Source organism: Chlorocebus sabaeus, chromosome 15 (assembly GCF_047675955.1).
Source record: "Chlorocebus sabaeus isolate Y175 chromosome 15, mChlSab1.0.hap1, whole genome shotgun sequence".
Lineage (NCBI taxonomy): Eukaryota > Metazoa > Chordata > Mammalia > Primates > Cercopithecidae > Chlorocebus > Chlorocebus sabaeus.
In genome coordinates, this window is record NC_132918.1 from 80,923,353 (window position 1) to 80,941,950 (window position 18,598).

An 18,598-nucleotide genomic window follows, 5' to 3' on the forward strand; every position below is an offset into this window, starting at 1 on the left:
GTATATTTTTTAATTAGAGGATTTAGTGTTCAAATACCTGTAGATGTATGTATTTGATCCTGTTTTCACACTTAGAGATTTGACAGTACTTTACAAAACAAACGACCACTTGTTTTGTTTTTATTTTAAATAAAATTTAGAGTAGATGCTTTATTCTCACTACTTGATTTCTGCCTTGAAGTAAACAGATACTGCTGTTTAGTACATACTCTTCATCCTTTTAACTATCTTCTCAGTCAAATCTCCTGCAAACTTAGTTTTAGTAGAAATTAATTTTGTCCTTTTTTCCTCCTGATATTTTCATGAAATGGCAGCAATTCATTCTTCATATGTTCCCAATGTGATGCACACAATTTCCTAAAAGTATTTTTTTAATTTATCTGTTCACATTCCTCTTTACTTCCATCCCCATCAATATAGAAGTATGATGCTTAGAGCCAATGTAGACAGTACTGATTGGCAGACTTGAAGTTTGATTTTAAAAATCTCATTTGGGGAAGTCATGTAAATGTGGAGATGATTTGGCAGTATGAGAATGTTTCCTGTTTGTTTCCTTTATTTTCCTTTCCTTCCCTTTTCTTTCCCCCCTCCTAGTCAGGAGCAGGAAAAGGTAAACTGACTCGCAGTCTTGCTGTCTGTGAGGAATCTTCTGCCAGACCAGGAGGTGAAAGTCTTCAGGATCAGGTATATCCCCTTGTCATTATCATTAATTGCATGAACGGGATCCACCTTTGTGTGCATGACTCTTAATTTGGTGTTAAACAGTGATTTGGGGGAGAAAAATATAATTGAAGAAAATAATTCATTTTTTGGCTTTATCCCTTGCTTATTCAACATTCTAAAATAGTTTAATGGTTTGTCACAGAGTATTACATTTGTTTTTTTCCAGACTCTCTGAAAACTGCAAATGGAAAGGAATTCAAAAGAATTTAGATTAAAAGTTAAATAAAAAGTAGGCACAGTAGTGCTGAATTTCCTCAAAGGCTCTCTTTTGATAAGGCTGAACCAAATATAATCCCAAGTATCCTCTCTCCTTCCTTGTTGGAGATGTCTTACCTCTCAGCTCCCCAAAATGCACTTGCCTATAAGAAACACAATTGTTGGTTCATATGAAACTTAGGAAATAGTGAATAAGGTGCATTGAACTTTGGAGAAATACTTTTATGGCCTTTGGTGGAGATTTCTCAATACTGCAAAAGTTGTCCAGAAATGAATCTGAGCTGATGGTGACTTTAATATTATTAATCTATCACTGCATATTTTTGCCCTTATTTTTGCTCCTTACAGCAAGATTAGTAGGTTATAAAAATTTAAATTTCAACAAAATTATTTCGTGACAAAATGGGAAACTTCACATCATACTTATTTTTGTTTGCCTTTTAGGCATCATATTAGCTTTTATAAAAAATGGTCTTGCTGCTGAAATTGTACTTATTTTATCAGAGGCTGGGAGCAGTCAAGACAAAAGTAAAATGGTTTACCTGAGCCCAGGGGAGGGATAAATTGATTAAGATATCATTATTTTTGTTTGGTTTGGTTTTGCTTTTTTCTTTTTACTTTAATTGAAATACTCTGAATTCCCCTCATGGAAACAGAGAGCATTGAGAGCACTTTCTTTAAAAGGACCAAAAATAAATTCCTAATAGATTTTGTCCTAAGAGTGTGTTTTTTTTTTTTTCTAGCATCATTTTCTCAACACGCCACTCATGTCATAAGGCATGGACAGGCTATCTTTCAGTGGCCATTACTGTGTTTCGTACACATGCTTTATTTTACTTGGGCTCTGAGAAACGTGTGGCTTTCCTTCAGCATTTTATTTGTGCTTCTATTTTTAATGGAGATTGAAAAGGGAGAATAATGTGAATATCATGGCTTATATTATTAAATGTCGATTGATGGCTTGTAATGTACCGCACACAATATATGTTAACTCTGCAGAATGACAGACCCTGTAAGAAGTAATGCCCCAGTTGTCCCCCACTCCTAATGCCAGGCAGAGAAGGACAGCCTTTATAGACTTAATCTGCTTTTTGTCCCATTTGAAAAGGTACCAGGAGGAAATTTTTTAAGGGATCATCTGTATCATAGTGCCCACTCTGGACCTAAGTCTAGTGTCTCCATACAATTGGTGCAGAGAAATAAGGTGTAAATGGTGCTTTGTTCCTGCTGGTTCCAAGCTCAGAAACCAAGACTAGCTTTGTAGGAGAGAATGAGAGCCTGCAAGCTTCTCTTTGGATTGGCTGAGGAGTGGTGGGAGCAGGGGGCTGATAGAAAACATCCAGACACACACATATAAGCAAGTGGCCGTGCTACCTTTTTAGAGAATAAAGAAACAGACTTTTGAGTTTATATGCAATGCCTTCATTAGGTACCACCGGCACTTACAAAATGTGCGGACTGAATCCCAGAGAACACTGGCAGAAGTATACAGTATATGGATTGTATCGCTTCCCCAATGTTTGTAAATCCACAGTATTTGGAAAACTGCCTTCATTTTCCAGTGTGGGAAAAACTCTTGCTACCTGTATTACTTGATCTCAGACCCATATCTGATGGTTCAGTCTGTCCTTAAGTTAAAGGAATTTTGCTTTTCTAATGTTATACTATTTACCTATCAGTGTATTACTGCAACTTGAATCACTCTTTTACTGTTGTTGGATATAAACTTATCCTGTACCAATGTATTTATTAACACTTGTATTTTATTATTGAGCATATCAATAAAAATATTAAAAAATAACAGATTGTTTTTTACCAACTCTATAGCACTTTTGTGTGTTCTTTCAACACCGTAACGTATATGCATAGAAAAGATAATTTTTTTCCTGAGTATAGTATTTGTCAACACATGGCATCAATTTGTACATTTTTTTATGGTGGATATTCTTTAGCCTCTGCTCATGCATTTATAATATATGTCCAACCCTCTATGATTTTAGATTCATACATACAGAGGCTGGATGTTTCAGTCAGTTTTGAAGAAGCGATGAGATCACCTTCATGGCCTGGGAGCCCTTAGTTTCCCTTGAAGATTAACTGTCAAACTGAATCTTCCCCACCCCAGCCATGTCTTCTGGACCAGAAATGTCCCAGTGATTTCTTTAGCAAGTAGAAGCAAATCCTATCCCTAGAACCTAACTGAACCTTTGCATATTAAGACATTTCTGTCCCAAACTGCAATAAATGACTCTATAATCAAATTACACTCAGTTTTTACAAAGTTTATATATTTACATCCCCAGGGAAAACATGTTGAAGTTGGAAAACTCAGCTAAGATATTTATGATGAAAGTATGTTTTATTTCATCGTTTATATTGTGTGACTTTATAAGCATAGTGAAACAGGGAGTTCACAATGGAGCCCCTTCCAAAAAAGAATCTTAGCTTCGGAGAACTTTTCTTTATGTTTGTTAGATTGGCCAGGTTTACTGAGAACCATTAAGAATCCCAAATTATGAGGGTACAAGCATCAATTTAGTCACATGTCATGTGAGCATTAGTTTAATTTTCAGTGAGAGACATTATTAGTCATTGGGATTATTTTTTTCCTACATCATAAATTTTAATGTCACTAGTGGAAGAAAGCTTTGCCATCAAATGATCTCTTACATAAGAATAAGTGGGCTTAACGTTGGTTAATTTGTCATAGTTTTAATCATAGCATAGGCTTTTCATAAAACTGAAAAACATGATTTGGCTCATTCTTCTTCAAAACGGTGAACGTACCATCAATCAAATGGCTGATACATGTGAGTTAATGCAAAATAATCTATTTTCAGTGCAAAATAATCTATTTTCAGTGCAAAATAATCTATTTTCAGTGCAAAATAGATAAGAATAAAAATGGATCCAGTCCCAATGCTATAAATGGTCAATCTTATATCAAACATCATTTCAAGAGAATATTATATTTTGGAAAGGACTAACTGATGCTAAAATAAAATAATATTAAATATATATTATTTATGAAAAATATGATTTTACTTCCTACCTTTTCTAAAAGGCAATGCTTATTGTAACTATACATTATAATGATTTATTAATGGTATTTATAAACAATTATAATAAGTTTATGCCTAGAATTCCTGCAATTATGTAGTCTGCTTTTCATTGTAGTAGAAATCATTGTGGACCTGGGTCTAGAATCGAGTTTTTATTGCAAATTCGGTAATAGAGGCTTTCTTTATGTCTGTTCTATTTGTAATTATGATTCCTAGTATATGTCTGTCTTTGTGCCAATTTCCCCTTATAAGGAATTAGAGAATAGAACTACAGAGTCCTTCTTTTTTTTTTTTTTTTTTTTAATACAATGGCTGTGATGTGAGCTTACCAATACAGAAATTTTTTCTAGGTGTTTAAAAATAAACCCGTAGAAAAAAATAAGTATTGTGATCTACAGGAATTCAGCTTGGTTAAGGTTAATATTCATGAGGCAAAGTTTTAGTACTAGATGTTCCTTATGACCTCCCATTGACTCCTGAAGATTAAGTCATTTTAAAGGGCAATTAATTTTCTGACAGGTTTAATTTTTACCATTTAAGAAAAAAAATCTGCACCTGGTTTTCATTTTTTTATACTTCATAACCTCTATGCAAAATGGGAGCCAGAGATGATTAAACCTGGCCCTAAATTATTATATTTTTTCCCCAACAGGAATCAATTCATTTACAGCTTTCCAGTTTTTCCCGCCTGCAAGAGGAGGATAAATCTAGGAAAGATGACTCTGAAAGAGAAAAAGAAAAGGATAAAAACAAAGATAAAACCTCTGAAAAACCCAAGATCAGAATGTTATCAAAAGGTGAATGTGAAAATGTTTCCTTAACTTACTCAATTTGGGCACACACGTAATCACAGAACATATTCTAGATTTCAAATGCATATTCACCTCCCACCAAACCCTGCATATAATTCTATACGTGTATGTATCTGTGTGTGTGTAAAAAATGTGAACTTGATTTTCTTTCTGTTTATAGTGTCAATACTTGTGTTGCTAGACAGGTTATTTTTAGGATCACATATTTCTTTGGATTCACATTTTAATCATATGTTTTCAGTGACAAGCTTGTACAAGGAATAAATATAAATCTGCCCTAAATTTAGGTTTCTTGGATCGATTAACTTGGATTGGTGAACAGTAATGATACCCAGTTTGATACTCTCATGTTTATCTTAAAAGGCAGAGAGTGGATTAGCAATTCTCAGTTCATAAGTGATATGGTCCCCAAAGTACAAATGTATACGTCAGTGTAATACATGATTCACATTTTATCTGGCACAGAATTTAGTCTCTACATGCATCTACTATCACATAATGTTTATTTAAGAAATACACACTTCTACTTCAATAAATCACTGTCCAAAAAAGTCATACCTTTACAAACTGAAAACCTACAATCCAAACTGTCCAAATTTTTGCCATACTATTGTACAAAAACAAAACTAAGTTGAAATGAAGAGTACCATGAGTAAACCGTCTTGCAGTAGACTTAAACAAACAAACAAACAAACTGGGCAGCTGGGAAATAATAGAACATCTGGTCAACTGAGGAATGACAACCGCCTCTAACAGTTATGTGTTCTATAACCATACATCTACTTATAATTGTTTTTTCTGCTGAGGAGTATCTAAAATTCAAGGTGTATATGACAGTCAAGAAGTTCAGGTTTCTAAAACAGTTTTAGAAATTAAGCTTTGGACAGCATTAGGATATTTAAAAGTCTTGGGAATATTTAGTGTCCTGTATTTTGTACTGATTAATAGGTAGTCTCATTAGAGAACATTCTTTTTTTTTTTTTTTTTTTTTTTTTTTTCGCTTTCTTTAAGAGAAAAAGGGTTCCATGGGATCTCAAATCTTGAGAGCTCTCTCTTAGGTAGGAGTTCTGTCATGTGGGGTTTGTGCCCTTGCAATTTACAATGCAGGATGAACACATGATATTTGACTCCACCTCTCCCCCATACCCAGACTGTGCCCACTTCCCCTTGTATGACTTTTGGATCTTCCCATAGTCAGGATTTATTTGGGTGTTTTCAATCCCTGAATCTAATTTTCATCCTGATGTTATATTGCCAGGTTGCTAGTTTTGAAACATGTATTTTTATACCAACAGCTTCACCTAAAATTTATCTGAGCAGGGGGGAAGCAGGATAGGTTGGGGAAACCTTTTCCACCCCACCTTTCCACCATCATTCCCGACAACTCCGTCCTGCTATTTGTTTCAGATTGCAGCCAAGAATACACGGATTCTACAGGCATAGACTTACACGAGTTTCTGATTAACACATTAAAGAATAATTCCAGGTAAATTATTAAATAAGCCTCTTATTTTTAGAAGGATCAAATAGAATATTACAATCAAAGTTATTAATCCAACACTTCTAAGAAAGTCATTGTAAAATGCAGATACCTTCCCTGATGTCTTAAACTATGTCCTGCATTTTTTTTTCTGCTAATGGTTTGCATGTTTACTTTTTATGGAAAGTCTTAGTAACTGGGTAGTTACCCAATTAATAAATTATAGTTTAACAGTTCTGCTTTTGAGATCACGAAGAGATCCTGGCTGGGGGAAAAATAGTGAATAAAAATTATTGTTGTCAAATAAGCCAATTATGTTTTAATGCAGCTGTGTATTCATTTACAGTCAATACTTGGCCTTTGATTTGTTCCAGTTTCCTATTTATTTGAAATATACTACTTATTTGATGTGTTTTTTGATCCTAGTACTTTGCATGTCATAATTAACATTAAGACTACAAAATTTAGATATTTCAATATACTTCACAAAGGAATACTCTTAAATAATGAAATAATTTGTAATGAATGAAATGAAATAATATGTAAATAGTCAGCATATGCCAAAGAAGAATTAGGTATAAGTTTGTAGCAGCATACATTAAAGTAATCTTTTCCATACATTTAGTGAATTCTTTAGGTTATTGGAAGTCGGACATACATAAAACCTTTTAAATTTAACATTTATTTTGCAGGGACAGGATGATACTTTTGAAAATGGAGCAGGAAATTATCGATTTCATTGCTGACAACAAGTATGTTAAACTGCAATGCTGGTTAATTTGATGATGTATCCTAGTTTGGTACTGGAGTTAAATTATCCACTCTGGAAAGACTTAGGGATAGATAAAACATTGTTTAATATGTTCCTTGATTTGTTAAATGGAGACATTATTGTGTTAGGAACTATATGCTGATGAGAATTGTTGCTTGGACCATGTGCGCTTCTGCTTGTTAAATTCCTGACAAAATGGCTATAAACAGTGGGCCACTGATTAGCATAGAGTAGCTGTAACAAGAAGAGACCCTTTTCATTTTTATTACAGTTTTTTAATGGGCTGCAGCTGGCTGCAGTCAGTTATGCCTGAAAATAATTGTGCTGCTTCAGTGTAAACCGTGTAATGACACATCTCCACATAGACATCTGCAATCACGTATTAGGTCACATCATTTGTCCTGTAATAAGGTATCATGGACTAAAATGCAATACTGTCCAACAGACATGACATTCTATTTGGCAAGAGAAATGTGCAACTATGAAACAAAGATGCTTATTATAGCATAATCAATAAATCTGTAATAAGTAGAAATTTTTTCTGGAAATTAGGACGTTAAGTGATGCCAGAAATGCAATAGGCTTAGTGGTTTAGATGGAAGAGAGAGAGTTTTGTGTGTATACTTGTAAAATGTATTATGGGCAAAACACGAAAATGCTGATTCCACTTTTTCTTGAATTATATTCCAGTAATCATTATAAAAAGTTCCCTCAGATGTCATCGTATCAGAGGATGCTTGTCCATCGAGTGGCAGCTTATTTTGGATTGGATCACAATGTGGATCAAACAGGAAAATCTGTTATCATCAACAAGACCAGCAGCACCAGAATGTAAGCCCCATCACTGTACTTATTTAGCATTTTCTTTTTCTCCTATGGATTCATTTATAAGATCACAGTATAAAATTCACAGTACATGACATTTAAAATGTGCAATGTTATTTATCTCTTGCTCTTATCAGAAGTAGTGTGGCATTTATCTGTAGACGATTATCTGAGAACCAAGAAAGTTTATAAAATTCAGAAAATAAAGTGGATTTATTTCCTGCTCTTTTACATAGTTCCTGAAACATAATTCTCTTTCTTCCATCAGTACTCTGTGAAATTACAAACAAAGCTGTGAAAAATTTTGTGTCAAAATATAACTTAAATTAAAAACAACAGATATTTTTTAATGACCATGACATACACAGAATAATTGTTATTTTCTTTCTTTTTTCTTCTGCTTTTTAGACATCTATCTAACCTAGAGGCAGAAGTCCTGCCTCTAAAACCCAATTCTACTTACTAGTTGTGTGACTTGGAGCAAGTCATTTAACATCTGCCATCTCCATTTTTTCACCTATAAAATGAGAGTTTTGAGCTACATGAAACATCTAAGACTTAGTTCTAAAAAGAGAATGACAAGTTTTTTCCCTTTAAAGTAATTGTTTGTTTTTATGTTAATACCTATTCATTGTTTCTTTGAGTCACCAGAAGCATAATAACATGAGTAGTCATTTGCTTTGAAGCTTGGAGCTGTTTTTCTTGAACCTATATATCTGTTGAGTACAGTACAAGCCACTTCTATAACAAAAGGCATGTTAAACTAAAAAAACGGCCCACAGAAAGCATCCATTTTTATAATTTTCTTTTTTCACAATGTGCTTGGTAAACTGTAAATTGCGTGCTCTTTAGGAATGTTAGTGAAGGGAGCTGTTGTGTCAAGCAGAGTATCATGGTTACAATACTCTATATTTTCTGCTCTCCAGAGGTTGGGACAAGTGGGGATGGAGATGAGGCTCTTTCTCAATTCAAGCATCAGTTTGTGCTCAGCAGAGGTCAGAGGAAAGTCATAGTGAAGAGAGCACAAACTGGGAGATCTGGGACCAAGCATGGCTATTATTATCATCTCAGGGACAGTGAGCACTCCACTTCTGTGGGCTTCAAATTACTTATATATCTGCAGGATAGTTTGAACTGAATCCTGTTTAAGGGTCCTTGAAGTTTCAGAACCATTCAGTCCTGTAGTTGCATTCTACTGTGTTAGCAAAACACATTTTAAAAATTTATCAGCTTCCTATTTTACCTGATTGTTTACACTAGTGCCTTATATTTGAATAGTAGTAAAAATTAAAGATAACTTTTAAAATCCTTTATATCTTCCCTCTCCATCAAATACTCTTTGCTGCTGTTATAGTTGTGTTGTTGTTTCTTATTCTTCATTTTTTTAATGGCTTTTAGATATCATAATGCAGGGACATGCTGATTGCAAAATAGAAAAGCAGTTGACTACTTCCTTGTGATTTTTTTCCTTCTTCTTTGTCTATAAGGTCATAGCAAACATGGAAACCTCCATAGTTCAAGTATATTAAATATGACACAGTTTCAACTGGTGGATAGTAGATTTATTTTTAATTCACACCAATTTTGCAATCACATAGTCATAAATACTAGTCCATATGTTTTAGACATGTTCCCTTGGAGAATGGCTTTGAGAAAATTAAGCATTATATCAAGACTCCTGGTCAACTTTGAGTGCTGGTTCTAAACCTGATCTGCCCAGTATGGTAGCCAAATATGGCTATTTACATTTCGATTCACATTTATTAAATTTATATAAAATTTAAACTTTAAAATTCAGTTCCTCTATCAGGTGAACCACATTTCAAGCAACTATTGGATAGAGCAGATGTGGAACACTGATAGGATTTGAGAACTTTCTATTGATCAGCTCTTTTTAAATCTTTGTGTTTCCTGCAAGTTCCAAATACCACTGGAGAACATAATTTGTCCTTTAAAACTTTTATTTTCTAGCTAGTAGGTATCATATTACTAGAATTTTTCACTTCGGGAAGAGTGCCAGCTTTTTTTTTTTTTTTTTAAATTAATGGCTATTTAAAAATAGACTCCATATGTTTACGCCTTTAGGAAGAGTTAGAAGTAAGTGTGGGCAGAGAACACCCTCTTGAAGGTACAGTTGCTACAACAGGAAGACCAGGACTCAGCCTCTGGCTAACTCCTTACTCTTATACACCACCATTTAGACACCCCTTCATGAGTCAAAGCAAATCATGCCTAAATAAAAAAGGCAAGTAACTGTATGTCATGGACTTTTAAGGTATTTACTGAAGTATTGAGCTCAACAATGTTCAATTCATAGCTGTCAAGTTCTACTGTTCTATTCTAACTACACTGACCATCCTCTATTTGAGTGGCTCTTGAGAGATGGTGGTGGCTCATCCTCTATTTGAGTAGTTCTTGAGGCAGGGGTGGATAACTGATGTATTTTAGCACACGGAAAAAGAGGATGAATTAAATCTCTGTATCCAAATAGGAACAAATCACAGTTTTCAGAACCTGAGTCATTGTCATCAATTTTAGTGAAAAGAAGTGTTGTTTTGTGGAAAATTATGTTCGATTTTAAAAGTCTGTTGCCATGCTCTTTGGGGTTGAAGTTCAAAATGGGACATTATACCCAAAACATTCTATTCAAGTTCTAGGTGTCTTGTTTTTTTGGTTTTGTGAAAAATTTCAGAATTGTCTTATCAGGGCAATCAACATGTGTTGGTCAGGAGAACCATATTAATTTCAAACTATTCCTGGATTGAAATGTCTTCATTTATTTAAAGGAGAGAATACTGAGATGAGAGTTCCATGTGAGTTTTGTGTTTGGGGAATACTTTCTCAATGTCTAGAGTTTTAATGCTACTCCAATGTAAACACATGAAATGCATATTTTAATGACACTGTAGCCTGAGAGAAATGCAGAAAAATGTGGATTGAGGGTATTTTTGTTTACTAAAAGGTAGAGGGAAAAAAAACTTCCTTTTATATTTTTTTTCTTTAGTGACACTTCAATACTACTCTGACGTTTTTCTTCTTCAGTGACACTTCAATACTACTCTGACACTGATGTTTAAATAATTGTAACTATTTCAGCTCCTTATTGGTTAGAATTTATTTCCCAGAATTCTGATTTTCTAGGTAATAGGCAGTTGAAGTAACTATAGAATGTGACTTGAGAAGGTTAGGTTTTTCATGGAGAAGAAAGAATTTCACATGAAGTTCAAAATATTAAGATCATAACAATATACTCTGTGAGGATTACATATGTGTGTGTACTGCACTGACTTCTAGTATTTTCAATAATATACCCAGATATAATCTATCTGGTCTTTTATGATGAAAAAACTTATCTCAGGATATACTTCTGTTTGTTAAATATCATCCCTTACTTATACTAACATTGCCTACTGCTTATTCATTTCACCACTTTACGTCTTGTAATAATATACATTACATGAGGTAAATGTATATTATTACATTTAATACAAAAAAACCTTTACAATATAATAATTAAAACTTCATTTTACAGAAGAATAAAATTAAGCACAAACTGAGTTTTAGTTTGGGGCTTACAGAGAAGCAATGGTTAGCATGACTGGGACCTAAACCAATGTGTCTAATATCAAAAAGATGTTTTTAAATAATCTTATTCTCTTAAAACAAAAATACCCAGAAAATATTGAGCAGAGTCCTCAAGAAGAGTCCCTGGATTGGTTGAAAATTGTAATCCTTTTAAGTCCTTTGTTGTCTGATAGAAAACAGTGATTGATAGGTAAGATATTTTTGAAGATTAACTCAGTGGTATCATTAAGTAACAGAACCTCCCTACAACTTGATAGGTCTTGCTAGACTTGCTGTGCTTATTACTGCCACAAGATGTGATTTTTTGAAGGAATTCATATATATATTAATTATATCTAAATATATATTTAGATATTATACATAATATGTTATATATTTATGTAATATATAATATATAAAGTTTAAATAAATATGAAGTTTAAATAAATATAAAAATTTAAGCTTTACTCCATTTCACTCTTTTATTCTAGGAATGAAAAAGCCACATTTATTAATTATATTCGTAAGGGGGTGAACCTATTTATTTTGTTATTACAAAATTACTGCCACAGCAATCTGATTGTTCAACTCCATGGATTTATGCCACATCTACAAGAGCATTAGGTGCAGTGAGAAGCAATGAGACAAGATGGAGAGATAGTTGAAGTAAAGTCAACTGTCTATAGAGATTTTACATTAATACATTCCAAGTTTCTGTAAATCTTACCTGATAAGAGCAGAGATGTTATGTTTTTGCAGTCATATAATATACACAGACAAAACTTTCCAGATACTGAAAACATTTCCAGCAACTACAACTCACCAACAACAGACTTTAGTGTCGGTGATCACACAAAAAATTACGAGATAGGATTCTTGTCCTCAAACGTTTTACGCTATGGTTATAGATGGGGGAAGAACTTCGGAATCTTAGTCTTCTTAAAACTTGAAACATGTAGTGCAACTCTTTGTAGATCCAAAGTGGACACGTAACAGATATCTAGAGAATCGCTCCATAATTGAAGGAACACTGTATCAAATATCCAGCAGAACGTATAGCGCAGATTCATTGGGGACTACCTGCCCATCCATTTCATGGTTCAAATAGGCATTTAGGAAGACTTTGAGAAAGGGTAAGACTTAAACAAACATAGTGAGGAGGGGGATACATGGCAAACGGGAGTATGGGCTATAAACGAACATGAGATAATAATATCTACGTTTTTGGAGCATTTACTAAGAGCTGGGCGTTTTGTTGAGATGGTTGTGTTGGGTTCTCACAGCCACCTAATGAAAAGGATTTTTTAAAATTATTTTTCTAACTTTACTGAAGAAATATGTACCGAAGGGAAATTAGTGAATTGTCTAAAGTCACACTGCTGCACAGCGGCAGCAGGATGCTAATTCAGGATATTTGACCTCAAATCCAGGAGACTTTAAAATAATGCTGTACTGGCTGGAGGCAAATATGGAGACAATGATATTGTCAATGACAGTGGAAGGCTACATAAGATTGAATAGAATCTTGAAGGCGGGCAGCTCTTAGAGCTTTAGAACATGAGACTTGATGTGCATAACATGATACTTTCGAAAGGCAGGTCTGGTATTGACTAATGGGATATATTCAAGAGGAAATGACCAAGAGTATAAAGACCTGGGTGAGTGCTGCTGTCACCAAGGCATGGGACTGGAGTTAAGAATAACATTTATGAGAAGTAGGAAGAAATATTTGTGTTCATTTGGGAAACAGTTCAAGGTGGTACTGTCACCTGAGCAAACTGACGCACTTTAGAGAATTAGCAAAGGAAGTCACCTTTCCTCCGCAGCACTGCATTTTTGTTGGTGCTCAGAACTAACTAGAGTAAGAACAGATTTGTGTATGTGACCAGTGGCCTCCAACCACACCTTTTGGTCTACAAATTGGGTCTTAACAGCTGGGACTCCTCTCACAAATGGAGTCTCTGAGCTGAGAGGCCCTCCACGTTGTGTTCCTTCACCTTTAGTTAGTTCCTGTCTTCTATCCCATTGTAGATTGCCAGAAATATGGTTTGCCCTGACACTTTTTATTTTTTGATGGAATTTTTTGTCAGCTGTCAGCTGTGTGATGATGATGAATGAGACCCTTGCTAGGGTGAAGGTATTCGGGTCCATGTTATTTTGATATTATAAATGATATTTATAATGTATTTACTCCACATAATGTTACTTTTTTTATATTTAGGATTTAGGCTAAAAATATGAATAGTGATCTTATGAAAATATTTTAAATGCCACAAATATATGTGTCTTTCTATGTAAGAAGTTTTGCCCTTCTTTTTCTCTTACTTTCTGAACTTCAGTTTCTCTCTCTTTTACTCATTTTCTGTGTTTGGCACAAAGCAGTTTATTATTGTTCTGTTAGATATATTTTTAACCTTCCTCTTCTTCATCCCAGAGAAAGGATGCACACTTAGAGTGTACCATTGGAGATTAGAAACCATCCTCTTGCACAAGTGTTTTCCAAAAAGCCAAGATCAGCCACAGGCAATGAACATCCCATGTATATCTGAATGTTTTTGCATATGTCAGAGGAACTGTTTAACTCATCCCAGATAATTTTCATGTTAAAAGATTGTCATCTCTTGAACATTTTTTCTCTTGTCTTTCACATCCACCCACTGTCATTGCCTCAAATCCCCTGCTCTGACAGTGCAGAGCAAAGAAAGGAAATAGCAAATCCACTGAAAGAGAGTGGATACAGGCCCGAGCAACTATGAAACAAAAATAGTGGCCCAAAGGCATTGGTTTGAGGCTATACCTTAAGTGCCCAAGGACATACCCAGTGATCCTGAGAAGTGTGAGCCTGTGTATTTTGCCTGGAGTGGTGAGTGGTGGGTAGTGACCATGGCAGTTTGTTTGTTGTATGTTCCAGAAAGGATGACTAACTGAGTTGGCTGTTTGGTAAATCATAAAAGCCATGAAACTCATTCTAGAACTAAATAAAGCTTCTCTATAGATAGAGCAATGGAGACCAACTGATTTGATTAAGAACCCCTGAAGTGATGGATAGTTATTAGTACATCAGCAAGAAGGATTGTGGGACTTTCCACTTTCTCAGTGGGTAGACCCAGACAACAGTGGATAGCAGTATGCCAGGGTCACAGAACGTCTACTGTGCTTAGTTTTCTGAAGAGGCTAAAGCTGAAAATGAGAATCCTTGGTGTTTGGCCCTTAAGCATTTCACTCCCTGCAGGTGATTAAGTACATTTATAACAAAACAAAATAAAGCAAAACATGCTTTTCCTTCCATGTTTATTGTATTTATCTTCCTTTGGCTGGGAATGTGCGTGGCTCTGAATAAACTGAGCAGCATCCTGATGTGGATGCTCCCTTAATCATCCCTGAAGAAGACCAAGCATCAATTTATTTAAGTGCCTCTTAAAAATCTATGAGTGGTTGGTTGGCATCCTGTCATTTCTAAACATGGTAAATTTACTCTGCAGTTTTTACAGGAATGGCAGTGAAAATCATCTGACTAGTTGCCAAAGATCAGAAAACCTAAGAATCACATTGTTCTCAGGAAAACTATGAAACTATTTGCTGAGCAAGACACTTCGCTTTTTAATCTATACGCAGGCTCAAAATGAGACTTGTTTGTTCACACTGGTCAAACTCCATGTCATTTTCTTCAAATATTATATTTTCTCTATATTATTATTCTCAAATACCTCAGAGAATATAAGATTCTGTAGATGACATAGGTAAATACCAGGAATATACCATAAGAAGGAACATAAGTTTGTGGCATTACTTTCCCTATTTGAAATTATTTATGGGCCTTTGTGTGTGAATGTATAATTAACTATTTTGGAAATGAAACATGTATATACATTCTATAACATAGTGTACTTCATATAACATTTTTATAGAGATTATCTGTGGAGTCATGATATGTTTAATACTTTTATTTATTTATTTATCTATTTTGCTCATGACATCCTAGGTAGATGAAGCTAAGCCATTTTACAGTAGAGAAAACTGAGATCCATCTCTGATCTTATCTAGTCAATTCACAGAAGACCAAGATCAAAATTCAGTGCTACTGTCACTCAGCCATGACTCCTGTCCTTTTCCCTGTTAGGGAAAGAGGAATTAGCATTAATAGGCTTAATACTCTCAAACAATGATGAAAAGTAAAGAGAAGTAAACCAAGCACTGTTCTTTAACTCGTACCTATTGATTCACTTATAAAAATTCAAATTTGCATTTTATTGCCTTTAAAATTGAGCAGAGAACCAAATTAAACAACATCAGTACTAAGATAGATGACAAAACCATGATGCCAAAAAAGAAAAAGTCTCCAGAATCACCAGACACACTGGATTCATAATTGCCTTGGCATACTTAGAAGTGACACAAAACTCTGTTTCATGTTCTTAAATTATGTCAGATGAAAATCATTTCTCACGTGTTCAGTACTGTGCTTTGAAAATAAGAAGTATAGGCTATAGCACATGTTAATTCTTTTCATGGTTTATTTGAGGAGCCATGACAATTTTGATCAAGACTGTGTGTGTGTATGTGTGTGAATACAATAGTGTGTAACTACAAGAGTGTCTCTGTGTGTAAATACATATTGTGTATCATACAGTTTAGAAGTTAAAAGTTCATCATATATATACCTACTGCATATAGTATTGTCCTAAATGTATAATAGTTTTGGAAGAATCAAGATTATTGCGACTCAGTTTCCTCAATCTGCATCTTTGCTTGCTATAGGCAGCAGAATTATGCCCAGTACCTGAGGGTTTCCTTGTTTCTTATAAATCCTCCTGTAGGGCTGACAGTCATTTTTGCACTTATAGTTTTGGAAGTCTTAGAGAATACTTGTAGGTGAGAGTCTGGTTATGTAGAATGAATATAATAATAATAATATGTTTTAATGTTCAGTACAACTCTTCAAACAATAAATTGGAATCTATCAAGAGCAGTGCACATTTATGTAACACATTTTATCCCGCAACCTGACTTCTTCCAATGTACAGTCCTTCAGGTACCACAGAATTCTCAGAGGAGCTTAGCCTTTGACTTCCCAATCTTCACTTCCTACCTTCTGGGCTTCAAGCCAGGAAAATGAAAAAATATATATATATAGCTTTTATTTACACATACCAAAAATATTTGGCAATTCCCTATCAAGTAAACTACACTAGCAACTGTGCCTTCACCAGGATTGAAATACTGTATTTGCACATGGGCTTCAATGGAATACTTTTTTATACAATATCACAATATATAAACGAAAAGCCTTTTGTCTCAAAAAACAAACAACAACAACAATTATATTCAACAGTTTCCAAAGAAAACGTCACTTTCAGAAAAATGTGACTACCATATTTGGAAATACACAGATCAATCCATTATTTGAGTATTACAATACAGATTATATCTATCCTACTTAAGGTTAATGCTAAGGAAAATTTTGGATCAACAATCATTGTTGTGCCTTTAGATTTTTTCTACTCAAAAAAAATATGAACGGTGTAACAATAGTTTATAAAATTCATTAAGTGCTTTACCAGTGCCTAGCACTGGGCTTGGTAGCTTACTTGCATTATTGTGCATCTATGTAATCCTCCCAAGCAAGTTAAGTGTTATATTTTCTATTTTTTTTACAAGAAACCAAACAACAGCGCTTTCCCTCCGGGAGGTTAAGTATGTTCTGAAAAGTTGCAGAGTTGAAAAGACATAACTGTTTTTAGGCTTGCTTCTCAGTGTTATGTCTGTATTCTTAAAACTATTTTAGTTATTGAAACTATTGCTATTTCAAATACAGTATGCTAGTTCATGTCCATTTCATATAAAGAAATTAGGTTATGTATTAAAATTCAATGGTTGTTTTCAGGGAGTGGAACTTTGAGCCATTGCATGTGTTAATGCTACTATCATTTAATGTTATTATAGCACTGAAATGGAAGGATGGAGAATTTAAAGAAAAAAAAAAGTACACCAATAATCTAGCCCTGATTTTATTCAGTTTATTACCACTGATAAGAAAAGCCTGAGATTAGAAAACTTGCAAGAAATTAGTACGCTGGAGCCGAAGAAGAAATCACTCATCATCAATTCAGTGTTGGAAGTAAAGTCAACATGCAAAGTGTTGTGCTCTTCTATTAAAGTAGCACCAGAGAGAAGTACATGATCAAATATATTGAACCAAATATCACATTTGTAGATTAACACTAGATTATTTGTTTATAGATTTACTTAGAAGATACCACTGGAGTTTTTGAAAAATGTATTTTTTTTTTATTATACTTTAAGTTCTAGGGTACATGTCTAGGGGTGGAGGACTGGGGGAGGAAGAACGTTAGGAAAAATACCTAATATAAATGATGAGTTGATGGGTGCAGCAAGCCAACATGGCACATGTATACCTATGTAACAAACCTGCATGCTGTGTACATGTACCCTAGAGTTTTTGAAAATTTAAGGAGCCTAAAATTGTCCTAGGCTAATCCTAAATCTTAATCAAGATTGAGATTGATGATGAATCAATCAATGGTTGCTATTTGGTGGAATCATCAATTTTAGGCTAATCCAAAACATTTGAAGTTTTACATAGTGGCCAAACAATCTGTAAAATGATCCCCATGTAAAACTTGAAATGTTTTGATAAGTTCAAGAACCTAGGCATATATTTGATGTTATCCTCATATTTTAAAATATATGTGCACAGTATTTCATAGATAATTCATATAAGATCAATCACATATCATTTAGAAGAATTGGCATTCTATAAAGTAATTTTTCTATTGTAGACATAATTTTTCGTTTGTGGAAATTCTAAATGCATAGGTAAATTTGAAGAAATAAGTCTGTTTTGCTAAGCTAAGTATATCTATCTGACGTGTGTGACTGTTATGTGCTGTTGCCAACACCACGCTCAATATAGATAATCAAGCTCACAAACCTAGTATATAATATTCCAGATCTAATTGCATGTGATTACTTTCCCTTTTTAAAACTTCATGTTTTCTCCTTTTTTTCTTATCCTTATAATCTTTTTCTATAATATCATTATTTAGTCTTCTCCTATAGATAAGAAAAAAGAGATCTTCAGAGTGGACAGTATTATTTAGTTATTATCCTTATATTATCATTA

At 34.1% G+C, this 18,598-nt stretch overlaps 1 protein-coding gene across 50 annotated transcripts in view; it reads left to right on the forward strand.

Annotated features, from left to right (window-relative positions):
• Positions 1–18,598, forward strand: part of ARPP21 (cAMP regulated phosphoprotein 21) — a 157,087-nt gene that overhangs the window by 45,186 nt on the left and 93,303 nt on the right. For 49 of the 50 annotated variants that reach the window (XM_038003017.2, XM_073023735.1, XM_073023720.1 and 46 more), the window contains exons 5-9: positions 595–684; positions 4,654–4,798; positions 6,221–6,299; positions 6,986–7,045; positions 7,756–7,896. In XM_038003017.2, the coding sequence (XP_037858945.2) occupies positions 595–684; positions 4,654–4,798; positions 6,221–6,299; positions 6,986–7,045; positions 7,756–7,896 (515 nt within the window). Of the gene's footprint in view, positions 1–594; positions 685–889; positions 2,759–4,653; positions 4,799–6,220; positions 6,300–6,985; positions 7,046–7,755; positions 7,897–18,598 lie in introns of those variants that run through there. The other variant, XM_008009467.3, reaches the window with a different exon arrangement.